Source organism: Microcaecilia unicolor, chromosome 7 (genome assembly GCF_901765095.1).
Source record: "Microcaecilia unicolor chromosome 7, aMicUni1.1, whole genome shotgun sequence".
In the NCBI taxonomy this organism is placed as follows: domain Eukaryota; kingdom Metazoa; phylum Chordata; class Amphibia; order Gymnophiona; family Siphonopidae; genus Microcaecilia; species Microcaecilia unicolor.
The window spans coordinates 125,734,921-125,754,156 of NC_044037.1; the positions used below are offsets into that span (position 1 = coordinate 125,734,921).

Here is a 19,236-nt window from a genome sequence, read left to right on the forward strand (position 1 = left end):
GGAAAACACTAAAAATTAAGCTGTTTAAAAAGGCATACCCTACTGATCCAACATAAATGCCTGATCTCTGCAACACAACAAAACTAAAGTACGTAATAGACATAACACAACATCTTATTTCTTAGGCTCCTGGCATTCGCATATAGACATTTCAAACTGTGGTGGTTGTTCCTATTTACATCATGCTTAGTACTTGACAGTACTAATTTGCAATCTTTTGTCTGATTTTTATTTAGGGACACCTGATCTACTACGGTCTCTTTTGCAACCTCACTATCAGAATACCCTATCTTCCCTGTTTTGGTGATATCTTTGAAAGACTAAGCTAGATCCTGCAGTACCTGTTGGATTCTATCTGTTAATGCTGTGGTACAAAGTTTTTAAAACTAAGTGGAAAAGACTATGGAGATTAGTTGATAAAATTTGCTTTTTATATTTTTATTTTGCTTAACACCAGTGCTTTTTTTGTGCCGGTACGCAACGGTACGGCGTACCGGTACCTTTTTTTGCCAGCCCCCCCCCCCCCCCCCCCCCCGTGACACTCTGGTCGAGTCCTGCACTTAGTTTTTTTTTTTTTTTTTAAGACTCAGAACGCGCGAACGATGCAGCCGGCAGCGATTGAAAGAGGTTGTCTGGGCTGGCAGGCGTCTGCGTCGGAGCTTCCCTCACTCTCTGCGAGTCCCGCGAAACAGGAAGTTGTAACAACGAAGGCGGGACTCGCAGAGGGTGAGGGAAGCTCCGACGCAGACGCCAGCCCAGACAGCCTCTTTCAATCGCTGCCGGCTGCATCGTTCGCACGTTCTGAGTCTTTAAAAAAAAAAAACTAAGTGCAGGACTCGCCCGGAGTGTCGCGGGGGGCGGGGGAGGATTGGGGAGAGAAAGAGGGAAACCAACAGAGGGAAGGATTGGGGAGAGAGAGAAAGAGGGAAACCAACAGAGGGAAGGATTGGGGAGAGAGAGAAAGAGGGAAACCAACAGAGGGAAGGATTGGGGAGAAAGGGAAAGAGGGAAACCAACAGAGGGAAGGATTGGGGAGAGAGGGAAAGAGGGAAACCAACAGAGGGAAGGATTGGGGAGAGAGGGAAACCAACAGAGGGAAGGATTGGGGAGAGAGAGAAACCAACAGAGGGAAGGATTGGGGAGAGAGGGAAAACCAACAGAGGGAAGGATTTGGGAGAGAGGGAAAGAGGGAAACCAACAGAGGGAAGGATTGGGGAGAGAGAGAAAGAGGGAAACCAACAGAGGGAAGGATTGGGAAGAGAGGGAAACCAACAGAGGGAAGGATTGGGGAGAGAGAGGGAAACCAACAGAGGGAAGGATTGGGGAGAGAGAGGGAAACCAACAGAGGGAAGGATGGGGAGAGAGAGGGAAAAACAGAGGGAAGGATGGGGAGAGAGAGGGAAAAACAGATGGAAGGATTGGGGAGAGAGGGGAAAAACAGATGGAAAGATTGGGGAGAGGGGAAAAACAGATGGAAGGATGGGGAGAGAGAGGGAAAACAGATGGAAGGATTGGGGAGAGAGGGAAAAACAGATGGAAGGATGGAGAGAAAGAGGGAAACCAACAGAGGGAAGGATTGGGGAGAGAGAGGGAAACCAACAGAGGGAAGGATTGGGGAGAGAGGGAAACCAACAGAGGGAAGGATTGGGGAGAGAGAGGGAAAAGCAGATGGAAGGATTGGGGAGAGAGGGGAAAAACAGATGGAAGGATTGGGGAGAGAGGGAAAACACAGATGGAAGGATTGGGGAGAGAGGGAAAAACAGATGGAAGGATGGGGAGAGAGAGGGAAAACAGATGGAAGGATGGGGAGAGAGAGGGGGAAAAACAGATGGAAGGATGGGGAGAGAGAGAGGGAAAACGGAAGGATGGGGAGAGAGAGAGGGAAGACGCTGGATGGAAGAATGCAGAAAGAAATAGGGGAGACACTGGAAGGATGGGGAGAGAAAGCAGAGCTGCTGGATGGAAAAGGGGAATAGAGAAAGACTGGAGAATAAGAGGAAGGGGCATGGGGAGAACAAGGATGAGGAAAAGATGAAAAGCCACAGGTAGATGAAGGAAATTAAAGAATGGATAGTAAGAATGAATTAAATCAGGACAGAGAGAGAGCCTGAAAAATATTGAAGAAAGCAAAGAAAAAGGAGACAAAAATGACAAATGGCACAGAAGAGTTAAGCGAAAACAAAGGAAAGCAGAATCACAGACTGGGACCAATATGGAAAGAAAAACAGTCACCAGACAACAAAGGTAGAAAAAAATCATTTTATTTTCATTTTAGTGTTTGTAATATGTCCAATTTGAGAATTTACATTGGCTGTCTTATTTTGCACTGGGTATACTGGAGCTGTAAGAGCTTACAGAGATTATTTATCATGAAAAAAAATCAGGTTATTTTTTTCTCCTATAGTACTATAATATTTTCAATGATGTCTGTTTATATGCGCCATGGCTGGTATAGGGGGTGTGGTTAATGTGGGTGTGGCTATCATAGGGGTGGAGCCATATGTGGTGACCCCGCCCATAATGAGTACCGGCACCTTTTTTTCTACAAAAAAAGCACTGCCTAACACTAACCTACAATTCCTCCTTTAAACCCCCAATCTTTAAGTTCCCAAAGCAAAATAGTGTTCATCTAGTTTGTAAGCTCTTTGAGCAGGGACTGTCTTTTTTGTGTATGGTGTACAGCGCTGCGTATGCCTTGTAGCGCTATAGAAATGATAACTAGTAGTAGTAGTCTTCCATTTTACGATGCTCTAATGTGGCTGTGCCACATGAACTTACCACAACACCACTTTGTATTTGTTCACACCGGAGTCTGCAAATGCCTCTCCGGTACTATGTAAGCCACATTGAGCCTGCAAATGTAACAAATAAATAAAAATAAGTAAGATGTGAACATTGGAAACAGTAAAGGTACAAAAAAACATCCCAAAGGCAGTCAGCAGAAATAAGTAGATCAAACTCCAAGGGTAGTTGAAAATCAGTGATATCTTCCATATTTAGTTCTATATGAGCCTGCAATTTGGTAATCTTTGGGAAACAAAATCTGCCATATTTTGACTAGATATAGTGTCAGTTAAATTAGGGGTAAGGTGAAATCTGTGTTTGAGAGAGGTCAGAAAAGACTTTAAACAGTGTCTTGGGGTCAGGTGTTGACCACCCAATCAGACCTAAGTAATATAATCTCTGTAAGTTATTAATTTGAATTTATAAGTATCTGATTCTTTCCAAACTATTTGCAAATCTACATCTTGGGTTTTCATTCAGAACCGCACTAAGAATCTACAATTCCTTTTTAGACAAAATGTTTTCCAATGAACCATGGATGAGAGGTTTTTCTAGAGTTGGGACATTTGGTCAGATAAGGAATTTCATTCAAATGTGAATAAACAATGATCCATTTCCTAAGAGAGTGTTCTTTTGGAGGAAGAATTTGAAAGATAAGTCAAACTACACCAAAATAGATTAGGAGAAATCTTACCTCTAGACATAACAAAAGATTTTAGTTTCTTACTCTTCTCTTTTTTCAGTTCCCAATTAATAGTAAATTCAGGTTAATAAAAGAAGTCCAAACAAGAGGAGACCATTGAATTCCTGTCAAGGAAAATGTAACAGTAAGTGACAGCAGATAAAGACCTGAGCGGTCCATCCAGACTGCCCAACAGTCACATTCATTATCAATTCAATATTAAATCAAGCAATGAACGTAATATTATATACTTGATCATGGAAAGGTTTGAAGATGAAATAGAGGCAAAAATATCAAGCTGATATCCTTTAACATAACCACAATTAGTAGTGTAAGAGAGAGAACCTAAATTCTGTAGAAAATCATTTAACTCTTTCACAACAGAATTATTTGTCATCCAAATGTGGATTCATGTCTCTTAGAAGAATATAAATTTTTGTTTGTAACAGGAATTGAATTATAAAATCATATAATAATTCTTGGCGAGCAGTCCAACTGCCTGGAGATCTATATGAAAAAAAAGAATACATCCTACATTGTCTTCTAATATGCAATCTGTCATTTCACAGGCTAAATCTTAAAGTGCAGAGTCATTTTTGTAATTACATAGTTTCACTCAAAAAAAAAAAAGTCTGACACGTCAGAGATATTACTGGAATAGTGCATTCTCTTTATAGAGTTGCTCAAATATCCCACACCAAGATTTCAACATGTAACACCTTTGTTTCATAGAATACCCTGGCTACCATTGAATCATGTACAATTTTTAAAGTATTTAAAATATTTGAATGGGTTAGCACCGCCATAATGAGCCAATGAGTATCACTTGCTTCTACTTCAAGATCACTTTGATCTAAAGAACTGACTTCTTTTTCCCAGAGGTTAGGGGTGTAAATCTTTGAATAAGTTGGAACAAACCTCCCCATAGGCTACTTGATTTGGAATGGCTTACCAGTAGAAAATATTTTATTGACTTCATTGAGGGGGTCTTTTACAAAGTTGCAGTAGCATTTTTATACATGCTAAATGCGAAAATAGGAATATATGGACATCTCTAGCTTTTAGCACACACTTATTTTTAGCACATACCTCTGTAAAAGGCCCACTGAATTATTTAGATTTATTGGAATTTATTAACCACCTTTATGAAGAGATTCACCCAAGGCAGTTTACCACAGGTATTCTTGTGATCCAATCTAATTATGTCTTCCTGTTGAAAACTAAAGATGTAACTCTGGAAAATGTTTGAAGACCTGATTTTGTTGTTGGTTAAATTTTTACTTTTGTTGAGCATTTATACTTTGTGACATTCTAGTTAACTACTTACTCTTTTGTAATGTGCAAAAGAACCTGACAGATATTTCATGGAATATGTTACTGTATTGTATTTTTCTGCTACTTGGTGGACATGATGATGATCAACAGGGGGTGGGGGGGAAGCAGACTGTGTAGAAGATGCAGTTCTTCATTGCTTTAGCTCCCAGGTTTCTGCAAACACACTTGACATGGCCACATTTAGGCAAAATGGCTGCATCAGGGGCAAATGAACACAGCTAGTGTCATTGATAAAGCTTGGCTTATGCTTCGCTTGCACTACACTTTGATGTTTTTGATGCAGTATTAACGCAGACTGCATCAAGTTATTGTCATTTTACGGTTTTGTTTTCTTTTTAATAAATATCCTTCATTGGAACCACTGGTCCACCCCTTCTTTTTTGGTTGTAAAATCCAAACTTCACCAAACTGGTAAAAAACATATATCTGACCTGGGCTTTCATGTAGTGAGTCACACACGCATAGATTTTCATATAGAGAGTCGGACAAGTTGGATTTTACACCAACTGGTGTTCGTTTGCCTCTGAGGTAGCCATTTTGATGAAACATGGCCATGTCAGGTGTGTTTGAATAAACCTAGGAGCTACAGTACAGTCTCGATTATCCAATATAACCGGGACAGACCTGTTGTTGGATAAATGAAAAGTCAGATAATATGGAAAACTTCTCAAACAATGCATGAACAAAGGCATAGAGTTTCAGATTTTCAAAAATTCTTTAACAGTACTATAGCGCATTCTGCAGCATGCATCTTTGAAGTAAATTTTTTATTAGATTTTTAAGGGTAACAAACATCCAAATACAATACAAAATAACAATGTTTTATAACTTCCGTTCCATAAGAGAAACTATACGATAATTATAGACAGTTCTTATAAATGTATCAATAATGTAGAACAATACGACATGTAACTGGATAAAAATTGAATGAATGCACAATCTCAACAAATATACAGATGAAATTGATATGCATGTTAATGGAAGCTACATTAATAGGTTAAAAAAAAAAGCTCATGTGGCTAGTTAGTTGGTTTTGACTCCAAAATTTGTTGTAAAGCTAACAAATTTTATGATTAGCTATTTGAAAATTTACCAGTATTGGCTGTACAATATCTGTGAATTTGTAAGACATTATTCCATCAAAAATGTATATTAAGTTGTGAATTATCCTTCCAATTGGATAGTATGTATTTAAGGGTAATTGCTACCAATGTGTCAGAAAGTATAGATTTGTGAACATCTAAACAATGATCTAATGTCAATGAACCAAAGATAATCTTTTTAGGAGTTATACTTTCAGTAAAGTTGAATATGGATGAAATAATTTGCCATACTTTGGTCCAAAATAAATTGGTACAACGGCATTTGAAGATTAAATGAAGAAGAGTACCTTGACGTTGATTACATGACCAACCTAAGTTATCTTTCAACAGACCTGCAACCTTCTTGTATTGAGGAGTCCATAACATTCTATGATGTAGAAAAAAGAGATTGAGGGTTGATGAAGAAATAGGTTTACTTGTTTTAGCCTAAAAAGTATTCCATTGATGATTAGTAAGAAAACAATGTAGATCAGATTCCCATACAGAACCTAAGGCCTGTATTTTCTTTAAAAGTTGTTTAAATTAAAAATTTATAAAGTTGAGATGCGCCATGTCCTTTTTGGTGAGCTGAGATGATAAATTGAAATAGGGAGGGTTGAAGTGTACATGGTGAAATTGAATAATGATTGGATGTCAAAATATTGTAACTGTATCCCTCAAAATTGTTGTTTTGGAAACAATCCAAATTGTGTTTGTAGCATTGGGAAAGATTTCAATTTATTAAAAATCAAGATTTGATCAAGGGACCAGATTCCTTTATTAAACTATTCTTTCCAGAGTACCAGCTTATTAATTAAAAGCATTGAATCATTCGAGATCATTGAATGAATGTTGAAAATCATATGGAATTTCCATTAGTTTGTCTAACTGTAAAAAACAAGTAAAGGAAAAAGAGATTATGATATTACCCTTCAGAGTATCTAATAAACTAAGATGGAGATAGACAAAATGGTTTCCAAAGTTCCTTTCAATTTGGAGCCATACTGGAATATGGTTGGTATCACTCAGTAGCCATCGGGATGCTTGTTGTATCATAAAAGACTTATGATATGTAAAAATGTCAGGAAAAGAGACTCCTGCTTTATCTTTCAAATTTTGAGTGTATTAAGCACTATTTTTGGAGTCTTATTTGCCCATAGGAATTGACTGAGAAGTTTGTCCAATTGTTTATAAATGTGTTTGGTGAATAACACAGGGATCATGTTTAGAATAAAATTAATTTTAATGCTATCATCATCTTCATGTTGTCTAAGCGACCCAGCCAAAAAAGATGAAGTGGAGACCAAGATTTGAGATGAGATTGTATTACATCTGTTTTTAGTGTTAATTTCTATAGTTTCTTCAAAAGATTAATTTAATTGTATACCTAGGTATTTTAGACCTTTAGATTACCAAACCAAAAGGAACTGCTATATTTGGAGTAGCATATATATTAAGTGGTAAAATTGCAGTTTTCTGAATATTGATTTTGTAACCAGAAAAAGCAGAGTATGTCTCTTCAAGATTGAAGTGAACAAGAGATTCTTCAGGATTCATGAGAAAAAGCATGATATCTGCATATGCAGAAGCCTTAATCTCCTGTAATCCTATTTTAACTCCAGTTATTGGAGAAGAGGATCGGAGGTTTAATAAAAAGGGCTCTAAGGCAATATTAAAAAGCATTGGTGAAAGTGGGCATCCTTGTCGCATTCCTCTTTTACATATAACTGGTTCAGAAAGGAAGTTATTAGCTGTGATTTGAGCTGAGGGAGAGTTATATATGATCTTAATTGTGCTCACAAAATCATTGTGAATTCCATTCCATTGTAAAACATGAAAAAGGTACCACCATTTGACTCTGTCAAATGCTTTTTCAGCATCTACTGATAGAGCAACTATGGGGTTTGGATCCAATTAGGGTCAATAATTTGGGATATTATTTTAATTAGTCTATTTTCTAAAAGTTTTGCATACATTTTATAGTCTGAATTAAGTAGAGATATGGGTCTAAAATTCGAAACCAGCGTAGGATCTGTATGTGCTGGACCTGGCTCGCACTGGCTCGCCAGAGCCATTTGTTATCTTTTAAGAATTTTGGGAACCAGTTGTTAAACTTTAACAACCGGCTCCCAAAATTTGGGCTGGGGTGGCTCAGGTCCCTTCCTGGCAGTGTCTGCACCAGCTGCCCTGTGGCTTGGACCGCAACTTAACACTAGAGAGCCAAGTGACATCCATGACAAAATGTTCCACTCAATGTGGAAGCTCAAACGTTTGAAGCAATTCTTCCCAAGGGAAACATTTCGCAACCTGGTACAATCAATGGACTACTGCAATGGAACTTATGCGGGATGTAAAGAACAAACCTTAAAGAAACTTCAGACCGCTCAAAACATGGCAGCTAGGCTTATCTTCGGAAAAACGCAATTTGAAAGCGCAAAACCCCTCGGCGAAAAACTACACTGGCTCCCAATCAAAGAACGCATTGCTTTCAAAATCTGCACTCTGGTTCAGAAAATCATCTATGGTGAAGCCCCGGGATACTTGACAGACTTGATTGACCTACCAACTAGAAACACATCCAAATCAACACGAACGTACCTAAATCTGCACTACCCAAGCTGCAAAGGACTCTAATATAAATCAACCTACGCATCCAGTTTTTCCTACATAAGCATACAACTGTGGAACGCATTACCAAAAGCCTTGAAAACTATGTACGATCACCTAAACTTCCGGAAAACACTAAAAATTAAGCTGTTTAAAAAGGCATACCCTACTGATCCAACATAAATGCCTGATCTCTGCAACACAACAAAACTAAAGTACGTAATAGACATAACACAACATCTTATTTCTTAGGCTCCTGGCATTCGCATATAGACATTTCAAACTGTGGTGGTTGTTCCTATTTACATCATGCTTAGTACTTGACAGTACTAATTTGCAATCTTTTGTCTGATTTTTATTTAGGGACACCTGATCTACTACGGTCTCTTTTGCAACCTCACTATCAGAATACCCTATCTTCCCTGTTTTGGTGATATCTATATTGTAAGGAGTTTCAGTTGAGTACAGATTGGAGTAGAAAGAATGAAAGGCTTTTAGTCTATTTGGGGTTACTTAACAGTTCTTTGTTGTCACCATAAATTAGTTATTTGAGTTTTTGTACTTTTCTTTTTAAGTAATTAGCTAAAAGACGACTTAGGATCTAGCTAGGACAGACTTAATCAGCATAAACTAACATATTCTACAATCTGAGTTGGACAGACTAACAGGAGTTACTGAAGTGGGAATGAGAGATAGGTGATGGTTAGGAATTGAAAGCAGGCATCTAGCCCTCCTGTCCTGTGAGTTGCTGTGTTGGGGGTAGGGGGGGGGGGTGGAAAAGGATGGGTCAGGTGCAGCACTAAACAGCAGTCTCTGACAAAACAAGGGTCCAGGCTCTGTTGTGCTGTCTCTGTCTGAACCCTCTCTGGGCAGAGGACAGAGGTTAGCTGAGCTCCCACAAGTTATTTCAGAGCCAGATTCAGTTGGAGGGGGGAGGGGACTGGACAGAGAGCTGACAGCTTTGGAGCCAGACTGAGATGAGCAGCAGAGATTAGATACTCAGCTTGCAAAGTGACGCCCTTGAAGGCAGGCGCCCTCCTGCAGTGCTTACCCTGCTTACCGGGTTTGACCGGCCCTGCTTATGCCAGCAGCCTGGTCCCACCCTGGTTAAGGTGGAGCCCATCCTTTCGGAATAGGCTCTCCCTTCTTTTGACTGGCTATTTCAGATGTGATCTTCTACAGATCTGAAGAATAAAAGTACAGCACTGTAATGTATGTACCTATAAAAATGTTGCAAAAAGAGAAAAACTCACTGCATAGTCAAAGCAGAGTCTTGGTTCACAATGGTGCTGTTCTGCAGTAAAAGCAGGGTCCTGGGGTCGAAACTGATTCTCTGGTATGAAACTTCCCTCTACGCTACACCTGAAAATGGAAAGAGAAGACGCACCCTTCTTAACAGTGAAGTGATGTCACGGGGGGGGGGGGGGGGGGGGGCGGTGTATGTTGGATATGCCAGATGGTCGTATTAGCATAAGTCAGATAATCGAGACTGTACTGTAGTGAATAGAAACTGCATCTTCCACACGGTCTCCTCTTTTTGTTGATTACATATTAGATCTTGTAAACTATTTGCCTTGTTGCTTTTTTGGACTTTGTGGACATGGCCAAAACCAAAAGCAACATAATGAAAATTAAAATTATTTTTTATGGTGGTTTAAAAGAGAAAAGGAGAGAGAAAAGAAGCAACAACCAAGCAACAATGTTGAATACTTGGGTAAAATACATTTCAAACAATATTAGGTGAGCATTGTTTTTGCATCTGTTTGACAAAGCAGAAACAAAAACTGAAGAGCTGAGGAGACTGTCCTAAATTATAAGGGAACGATTCATCTCAGCAGCATGCAGTTTTACCTGCATATTTGTCTCAATCTTGTTTGACAAATATATAAAATAATTGTTTAGTTCAGAACCATTTGAGCTTTATTCCAAGTGTGGAGGTGTGGTGATGCCCTACTTATAATAGCATTGCTGACAATAGGTATTTTGAAGCTATGCATGCATAACTGCTGTAACATATTTGCTTCTTTCTTAGGATATGAAAGCCCTAGGATACCAGCGACTGAGAATTCTGAACCGTATTGAGAAGGTAGATATGTTTTTGATGTGTGGATGTGTTCACATGCACTTTTTTTCCTGCTTTTGGGGACTCACTGCCTGGGTATTTTTATGCTACTACTTTACATGTAAAACATTGCTTCAATTCTTCCATCAAAGGTCTTGGGTAGACATACATGGATTTAGTCTCCTTAAAAGAGTCTTGTCCACAAAACACAGCTTCTGATGCCCAGACACGGGCCAGCATTGAATATCTGTTGCGAATTCATGAGATGGAAGCCTTCCTTCCCTCCTCAAAGTGAATAAGTAGACACTGTCCCCCCTTTATAGACCCCCAGCCGACCTTGTAATGCCCCAATGGTCTAATGAGGTCCATTGGACAGGAGCGATGCCCCCTTGCTCTTGCCCATCATGGCTCCTTCTCCAATATGGTCACTGCAACCCCCAGTGACAAGTCTTGTAGAACTTGTTAGTACCGTAAAGGTTGTGCCTGCTATATTGAAAACAGAGTCACACCAAGCAGGAGCCAAGTAAGCATCAATTCTGCTTCAGTGAACCCCTGCTAGTTGACCAGGGAATTACAAGGTAGGCTGGGGCCTACAGGGAGGGTGTGTGTGATGGTGGTGGTCTCTAACTATTCACTTTGGGTGAGCGGGGCCTTGGCAAACCCGAGGCGTAGCCTAGTGGTTAGTGCAGTGGACTTTGATCCTGGGGAACTGAGTTCGATTCCCACTGCAGGTCCTTGTGACTCTGGGCAAGTCACTTAACCCTCCATTGCCCCTGGTACAAAATAAGTACCTGAATATATGTAAACCGCTTTGAATGTAGTTGCAAAAACCTCAGAAAGGCAGTATATCAAGTCCCATTTCCCTTTCCCTTCAGCCACTTCTGTGAGGTAACTGGGCAGCAGCCGATATTTAGACCAGTGCCTGGTTAGCTCTGCAGCTAAAATTAGGACATCCCTTTTGCTGTCCTGAGTTGTTCAAACATTAGCTGCGTACCTAACCAATTAGTGGTATGAATATTGCTGCTAACCCTAGTACCAACTCCTTCCAGGTTCTGCCCACAGACTGCCCTGGCATTAACTACACAGCGCAGGAGTGGTTTATGGTGATATCCAGCAGCACTGTCTGTTGAATACCTCTGGTTAGGCAGCCAGAATTAATTTAACTGGTCAGGAGCCTCTGCCTAGTTAAATTGTTTTGAATATCAGGCAGAGCTGATTTTTCAAATCTGTTTGGAAAGTGTTTTGGAATGCTATAGCTTTCTCTAGAAGCAAAAGGCTATACCTATTCTCTGTCAGCCAGTTCTAGACGTGTAAGGCTTGGACACACTGCCTGGTTTATCACGCTGTAACTTGGATAACATTTCTTTAATAATTCTGTCTCTCTTTTGGCCCTTAAACGACTGCTATGTCCTTCTCTTTTGAGGGGTGGAGGGGGTAAGGAGAGGGAGGATCGCTTCTTAAGGTCCTATTGGAGGAAATGGGCAAAAATTGAGTAAGGTTAGAAATTTTAATAAGGCACACCAAAACAAGTTGATAGCTCCCAAAACTGTCATTGTTCCCTTTGTTATGAACAAATAGAGGATTAATTTTATAAAAGGAAAAAATATTGATAGTCAATTTACTATCTCTTCAATGAGACCACTTTTAGTATCATAACTGTACATTTTTTTGTTATTGTTGAGTATCTGCTTTTTTTTTTTAAGTGGAAGCAAAAGTTTTGTGGCTAATTTTTTTTTTTTTTAATAGTAAAGAATAAAGGTTATTTTTTTTTTAAATTTCAGTCAATCCACCAGCAGGTGGATATAGAGAACTCTTTTTTTTTTTTTTTTTTTTTTTTTTCCCCATGATATTTTATTGGTTTTAATATAATGTAAGTAGTACAAAACAATAACAAAAATAGTAAAATATGTTAATACATATTAATGGAAGTGTACCAGAGAATTATACAATTACTAGTAAAAAAAAAAAAAAAAAAGGCCCATTTCTGACACAAATGAAACGGGTGCTAGCAAGGTTTTCCTCGGAGTGTGTATGTGAGAGTGACTGTGTGTGTGAGAGAGAGAATGAATGTGCGAGTGTGTGTGTGTGTAAGAGTGAGTGAGTCTGGGTGCGAGTGTGTCTGTGAGAGAGAGAGTGTGTGTGAGACACAGACGCTCTGTGAGACTGAGTGTATGAGACCAAGAGTGTGTGAGTGACTGTGTGACAGAGAGAGTGAATGTGATACAGTGTGACATAGAGTGTGTGAGAGACAGTGTGTGAGAGAGAGAAAGACATTGACTGTAAGAGAGAGAGTGTGTGTGTGACAGAGATACCTCCCCCCACCACTTTCTGGTGTCAGGCCCCCCCCTCTCGCCCTCTCTCTTTGGTGTCAGGCCCCCCTCCCTCTCTCTCTCTCTCTCTGGTGTCAGGCCCCCCCCCTCCCTCCCTCTCTGTCTCCCTCCCTCTCTCTCTCCCTCCCTCTCTCTTTTTCTCTCTGGTGACAGCCCCCCCTCCCCCCCCCGGGGGGTACTGTTAACTGGGAGGAGACAGAGGCTGAAATCTTACCTGATTTGCGGTCCATTCTTTGATGTGGCCCACGCAGTGCTGTGTTTGGCGAGACGCGGGCATATCTGAAAGGGTAAGGGGAAGCTAATTTGGTGCGAGGGTGTACTTGGCTCTGCACGCGTGCGGCGTTGTGGTGTCTCACATGGGCGTGGCAAGAGAATGAGCACTGGACCCGTGGAGAGTGGCGCTGATGGCGTGAAGTCTGCCTCAGTGTCGCGTCGATCAGCTGATTAGCGCCGTGGAGAGCGAGTTGCAGGTGGGCAGCGAAAAAGGAGACCCCAGAGAGAGGCAGCTGAGCATTACTGTGCAGGACACTGAGCTCTGGCTGTGCTTCAAGGAACTGACCAATCCTATTTAATAGAATGCACCTCCAACATTCTGAAGCCGAGAAACCTCATGTGGTTGGTCACTTCTGCTTGTGACGAACCCGGAAGTACGTGATGTCAATTCAGGAGATGGATACAGAGAGCAGGAATGCCTCAGCCATGCAGTCAGCTTCAGAATGTTGGAGGTGCATTTTATAATATAGGAGGATAATAGTGATTATGAGATATATACTCATTATCGTCTATGTAGTCTCAACAGCATTGGAAGCTAAATAAGAAGCAATTGGAGACCATAAAACATTTGTTTTGATTATTGATCCAGTAAGACTGGCTGAGGCCAATTCAAGTTTGTGATACATTAAAACAGATTGCCACCAAAAATGCTCATTAAGTAATGAAGATTTTCCAATTGTCAAGAATCATACGCTGTGCTATTGTAATTAAAATATAAGAAAGTCTCTATCATTATGGGGAGAGAGGTTGAAATCTGGAGAGCAGAATTTGAGTATTATTAATGAAGGAGTTAAAGGAATGTTAGATTCAAATATTTTACAAATGGAGCTCCATATTGCTTTCCAAAATATTTGTATGAGAGGACATTCAAATATCATGTGCAATAATGTTCCAGATGATTCATTACAATGCCAACAAACATTTGTGAGTATTAAATGTGCAGAGTGTAGTTTTTGTGGAGTCCATACAGCTCTATGGTAAAGAAAATACATTGATTGTATAAAGCTGGCAGCTGGCAAGGGTTTAATAAGGGAAGACCATAGTTTATCTTTAGATTCTTCTGGAAGTATAAGTCGTAGATCATTTTCCCATATTTGTATAAGGGTATTATAATTTTTAAACATTGAAGACAAGAAAAATTTGTACAAAGCAGATGCTACATGCCCTGTAGTAATCAAAGTTTCAGAAAATTGAAAAATGGTAGGATCAAAGGCTTCTTTTTTTTTTTTATGAATTTATACAATGTGATAATTGTAGCCATCTATAATATTGGGGAGGAAGGAATATGAAATTTAGCTTGCAAATCTGTGAATGAGCAAATAGATTGCTCTTTACAATTATATGTGTCTTTGAGATGCCAAATATTACAATCTGACCATAATTTCCAATAAAAAGATTTATTGTTTATAAGAAAGTCTGGGTTATACCATAATGAGGAGTGTATAGACTTATACATCGGGTGTTCAAGAAGATTATCTAGAAACAAAAGGCTTGTTTTAGTGTTAATGATGACGGGATTTTCTTTTTGTGCTGAGCTTAGTGTAGATGTGAGGAATGAGGAGAGAGGAAATGGTTTAGCTGTGATTTGTTCCAAAGATAGCCAAACTGGTGTGTAGTCAGGATCAGAGTAAAACCAATGACAGCCTTGCTGAGCTATGAAGGCTTTATGGTAAAGTAGGAAATCTGGAAAAAGTACACCAAATTTTTCCTTAGGCGCTCTAAGCTTTTTAAGTGATATTCTGATTTGTTTGGATTTCCATAAAAAAAGAGGTTGTGTGTGTCAATTTGTTTGTAAAATGAAGAATGAAATATTATTGGTATCATGCTAAGTATAAAATTGATTTTAGGCATAACCATCGTTTTTAATAGTTTCTATTCCTGCCCACCAAGATATGTTTAAGGGATGCCATGAAAGAAGAAGACATTTGAGAAAAATCAGTATGTTATCACAATTGTGTTTGATAGTGTCTTGTATTGAGGAGTGAAGATCGATACCTGATAGCTTTACAAGACCAGGATAAGTTAAAGGGACTTATCAAATCATGAGACATGAGGATGTTGAGAGGCAGAACTTCAGATTTAGAATGGTTAATTTTGTAACCTGAGAAAATGGAGAAGTTATCTATAAGAGAGAATAATGCTGGTAAGGAAGAAGATGGATTAGTGATATAAAGAAGAATGTCGTCAGTATATGCTGGAGCAAACAAAGCAAACACTGGGCCTTCAGGATTGAGAAAAATGTAGTCCTTTATGATGAAGACCCGACACGTGCCGTGTTTCGGTGTACAAACGCCTGCATCAGGGGTCAAAAAGCTCCTATAGGTCAGCTTATGGACTAGTGAACAAGGATGTAAAATAAACAATCAGGGTAAACTTCCTCCTTCAGGGCATACTTCTAAAGACCAATCATATCCCAGATAAATCTGCTCCGAACTTTTCCAACAATTCCTCCGTCCGACCACCATGCATCAGGGCAGGAAACGGCCGGGGATTCTATCAGGGTACCTCTACATAGCGTAAAGGATTCTGATAGAGAATTATTTGTCATTCTAGCAGTGGGATTAGCATACAGTACTCTAACTTTATCAACATAATCTTCAGGAGCTCCAAACCATTTGAGCACTGCGAATAAATATTGCCATTTTACCCTGTTGAAGGCCTTCTTTGCATCGAGAGACATGGCCATAACAGAGATAGGGCAAAACTTAGCCAGGAGAGAAATATGAAAAAAAAAACTAGAATTATCTGTGATGAGCTTGTTTGGCATAAAACCTACTTGTGAAGGGGAAAGAAATTTACCAATAATTTTTTTAAGTCTGTTGGAAAGGATTTTGGCAAATAATTTATAATCAGAGTTGAGAAGTGATAGGTCTATAATTTTGGATAAGTTGAGGATCTTTGTTAGGCTCTGGTAAAACTGTTATTAAAGCTTCAGAAAAACGGTTGAAACTAGATTCATTAGGAGATATTTTGTTAAATAGATCCAATAAAATTGGAGATGTATAAAATTCTTAAAAATTCTCTATCTCCACTGGATATCCATCTGGGCCCGGAGCTTTTCCGGAGAGAAGATCAGACAGTTCTTTTGAGTCAATAGAACTGGAGAGACGCTTACCGTCAGATTGTGACCACTTGGGGTGTTGTAGAGAAGAGAGAAAAGCTTCAATAGCCTCTGGTCCTCCAGAGAATTCAGACTGGTATAGTTTTTGATAAAATTCAGAAAATATCTGCAGGATATCTGAGGTATTGGTGGTTATTTTATCTTTATTATTTTTAACGGAAGGAATTTTAATTTTGATACGTTTACGTTTAAGGTAGTTGTCTAGAAGTTTACTATTTTTATTACTCTCAAGATAGAATCTGGACTTTGTTTGAAAGATTTCTTCTCTCGCCAAACTAGTACATATTTTATTATAAGAGTATTTTAATTTGTATATTGAATTTAGTAGATTAGAATCAGGAGAAATAAGATATTTTTGTTCATAATCTTTAAGTTCAGATTCCATTTTTTTATGAGAATATTTTGTTGTTGTTTTTATATGAGCTGTGATAGAAATTAGTAGACTTCAAAACTTGGGATAAGAGAGTAGCTGAGAGAAGAAAAAAATCTATTCATGAAAAACTGTTATTTGGTAAGGAATGAAATGTATACTCCTTGCTATCAGGGTGGAAAATTCTCCATGGATCAACCAAATTAAATTGTGACATTAATGATTTTAGAGTCTGTATAGCTTTTGTTTCAATTTTTTGTGCTGAGGAATGTCTATCCATCCAAACATCAAGTGGGAGATTGAAGTCACCAGATATACACATAGGCATCACATTGAAAGAGGAAATAGATTCTCAACTAGCTGGTTTCTCTAGGTGCTGGAATCTGAACCAAAATCTCCTGCAAAGGAAAGGTTTAATTCTGACCTATAAATCCCCACACTTCTCAACTAGCTGGTTTCTCTAGGTGAGCTACCTGATAATCTCTTTAAATTTTAATGCTTATTGCTTAATAATTTTAATTAGCACTGTGAAACCTCTCTCTCTTTCTTTCTGGCTTTCTTTCTGTTCCTGCCAAACTCTGATAGAGAGGAACTGCTATAATTATTGGGAATATTTAGACTTAGTGATAAGGAAAGTTAGCAATACCAGTTTTAAAAGTTAAATCAAGTGAAAATTCTTGCTCAGGCTGGACCATTTGGGTCCATTCAACTAGAGCATTCCCTTGATAACAGCAGCATTTAGCTGACACTTTGGGACTTATAATCCCACCCACCCACCCCAGGGTTTGCCACTCATTTATAGACAAACCAGTCCTCATTAACTTTATCCAATCATACACAGGCAGTCTTGCAGGCTATTACTCCAACATAGTACACCTGTTCATACCCATTTCAACCAATCAGGATGACTTTTATTCTCTGCAATAATTGTGATGCTTTAGTTTCAAGGCCAATCATCTGGAGACTTAAAGCTTGTCCTATCTGTCTTCAGCTATCTACTTTAAAACAAGAGCTCTGTAAAGTAATGCAAGAATTAGATGCAATTAAAGCAACTTATAGGACTGTGCAGAATCATAACTTCTTACCACTGCCTCAAAGAATAAAACCACATAAGAACAGATGGTTCACAGTAGGCTCGGGCAGACTTCATCATGTGACACAGAAGCATCCGCCCGCACAAGTGTTGCCACTACAAAATTCTTTTGCTCCACTACAGCACTCTGATGTTCCTGAAAATAAAACTGAAGCGGAAAAAGAAGAAAAAGCAAGGAAGGGGGAACAAAAATATGAGAAGGTACCCAAAGAGAAAACGCCCTCACAAATCACTAAAACCAAAACACATACTAGGAAATGTACATGGAAAGCGATGACCACAAATGCTCGCAGTCTAAGCAATAAAATTCCTGACCTTCAAGCCCTGATTTTGGAGTATGACTTGGACATAGTTGCAGTCACAGAGACATGGCTCAATGGTTCCCATGAATGGGATGTAAACATACCAGGCTATAATCTTTTTAGGAAGGATAGAGAGGGACGTATAGGTGGAGGAGTAGCTCTGTATGTGAGAAATGATATCCCAGCGACTGAAATGACAGGGAACTGGGGAAAGGAAGAAGTGATATGGATCACCTTAAAAAGAGAGGATAGAACATTGGTCCACGTGGGTGTTGTCTATAGACCCCCGACACAATTGGAAGAACTAGATAAAGATCTGATCGCTGATATTCTAAAGTTGGGGTAAAAAAGAGAGGTGCTGTTGTTGGGAGATTTTAATCTGCCGGATGTAGATTGGAAGGTTCCGTCTGCAAAATCGGAAAGAAGTAGAGAGATTGTGGATGCTTTCCAAAGTGCTCTGCTCAGACAAATGGTGAACGAACCCACGAGGGAGGGAGCCACGTTGGATCTGGTGCTCACGAATGGGGATAGTGTGTCAAATGTCCGAGTGGCTGCGCACCTGGGAAACAGTGACCATCAAACGGTTTGTTTTGATGTAACGGCTCATGTGGATGGCGGCCACTCTAAACTCAAAGTCCTCGATTTCAAGCGAGCTGACTTTAAAAAATGGGAGAATACCTGAGGAAGGAGCTGATGGGCTGGGAGGACATACGAGAAGTGGAAGGACAGTGGTCCAGGCTAAAAGAAGTAATAAACAGGGCCACAGACCTTTATGTAAGGAGAGTAAATAAAAGCAAGAGAAAAAGGAAACCGATATGGTTCTCAAAGCAAGTGGCTGAGAAAATAAAGATTAAAGAGTTAGCGTTCCAGAAATATAGAAAATCTCAAGAGGAGGAACACGGGGAGGAATACCGGATGAAACTGAAAGAAGCCAAGAGAGAGGTACATCTGGCGAAGGCGCAAGCGGAAGAACAAATGGCTAGAAATGTAAGGAGGGGAGACAAAAACTTCTTCAGGTATATTAGTGAAAGGAGAAAGACTATAAAGGGAATTGTGAGACTAAAAGATACAACAAAACGCTTTGTAGAAAATGATGAAGAAAAAGCCAATTTGCTAAATAGATACTTTTGTTCTGTTTTCACTGAAGAAAACCCTGGGGAAGGACTGAGAGGGACTAGCAAAAGTACACCTGAGA

The 19,236-nt window shown here is 39.4% G+C and overlaps 1 protein-coding gene across 3 annotated transcripts in view; it reads left to right on the forward strand.

Annotated features, from left to right (window-relative positions):
• Positions 1-19,236, forward strand: part of PATL2 (PAT1 homolog 2) — a 221,562-nt gene that overhangs the window by 147,353 nt on the left and 54,973 nt on the right. For all 3 annotated transcript variants that reach the window (XM_030209546.1, XM_030209547.1, XM_030209548.1), the window contains one exon: positions 10,523-10,576. In XM_030209546.1, the coding sequence (XP_030065406.1) occupies positions 10,523-10,576 (54 nt within the window). The remainder of the gene's footprint in view (positions 1-10,522; positions 10,577-19,236) is intronic.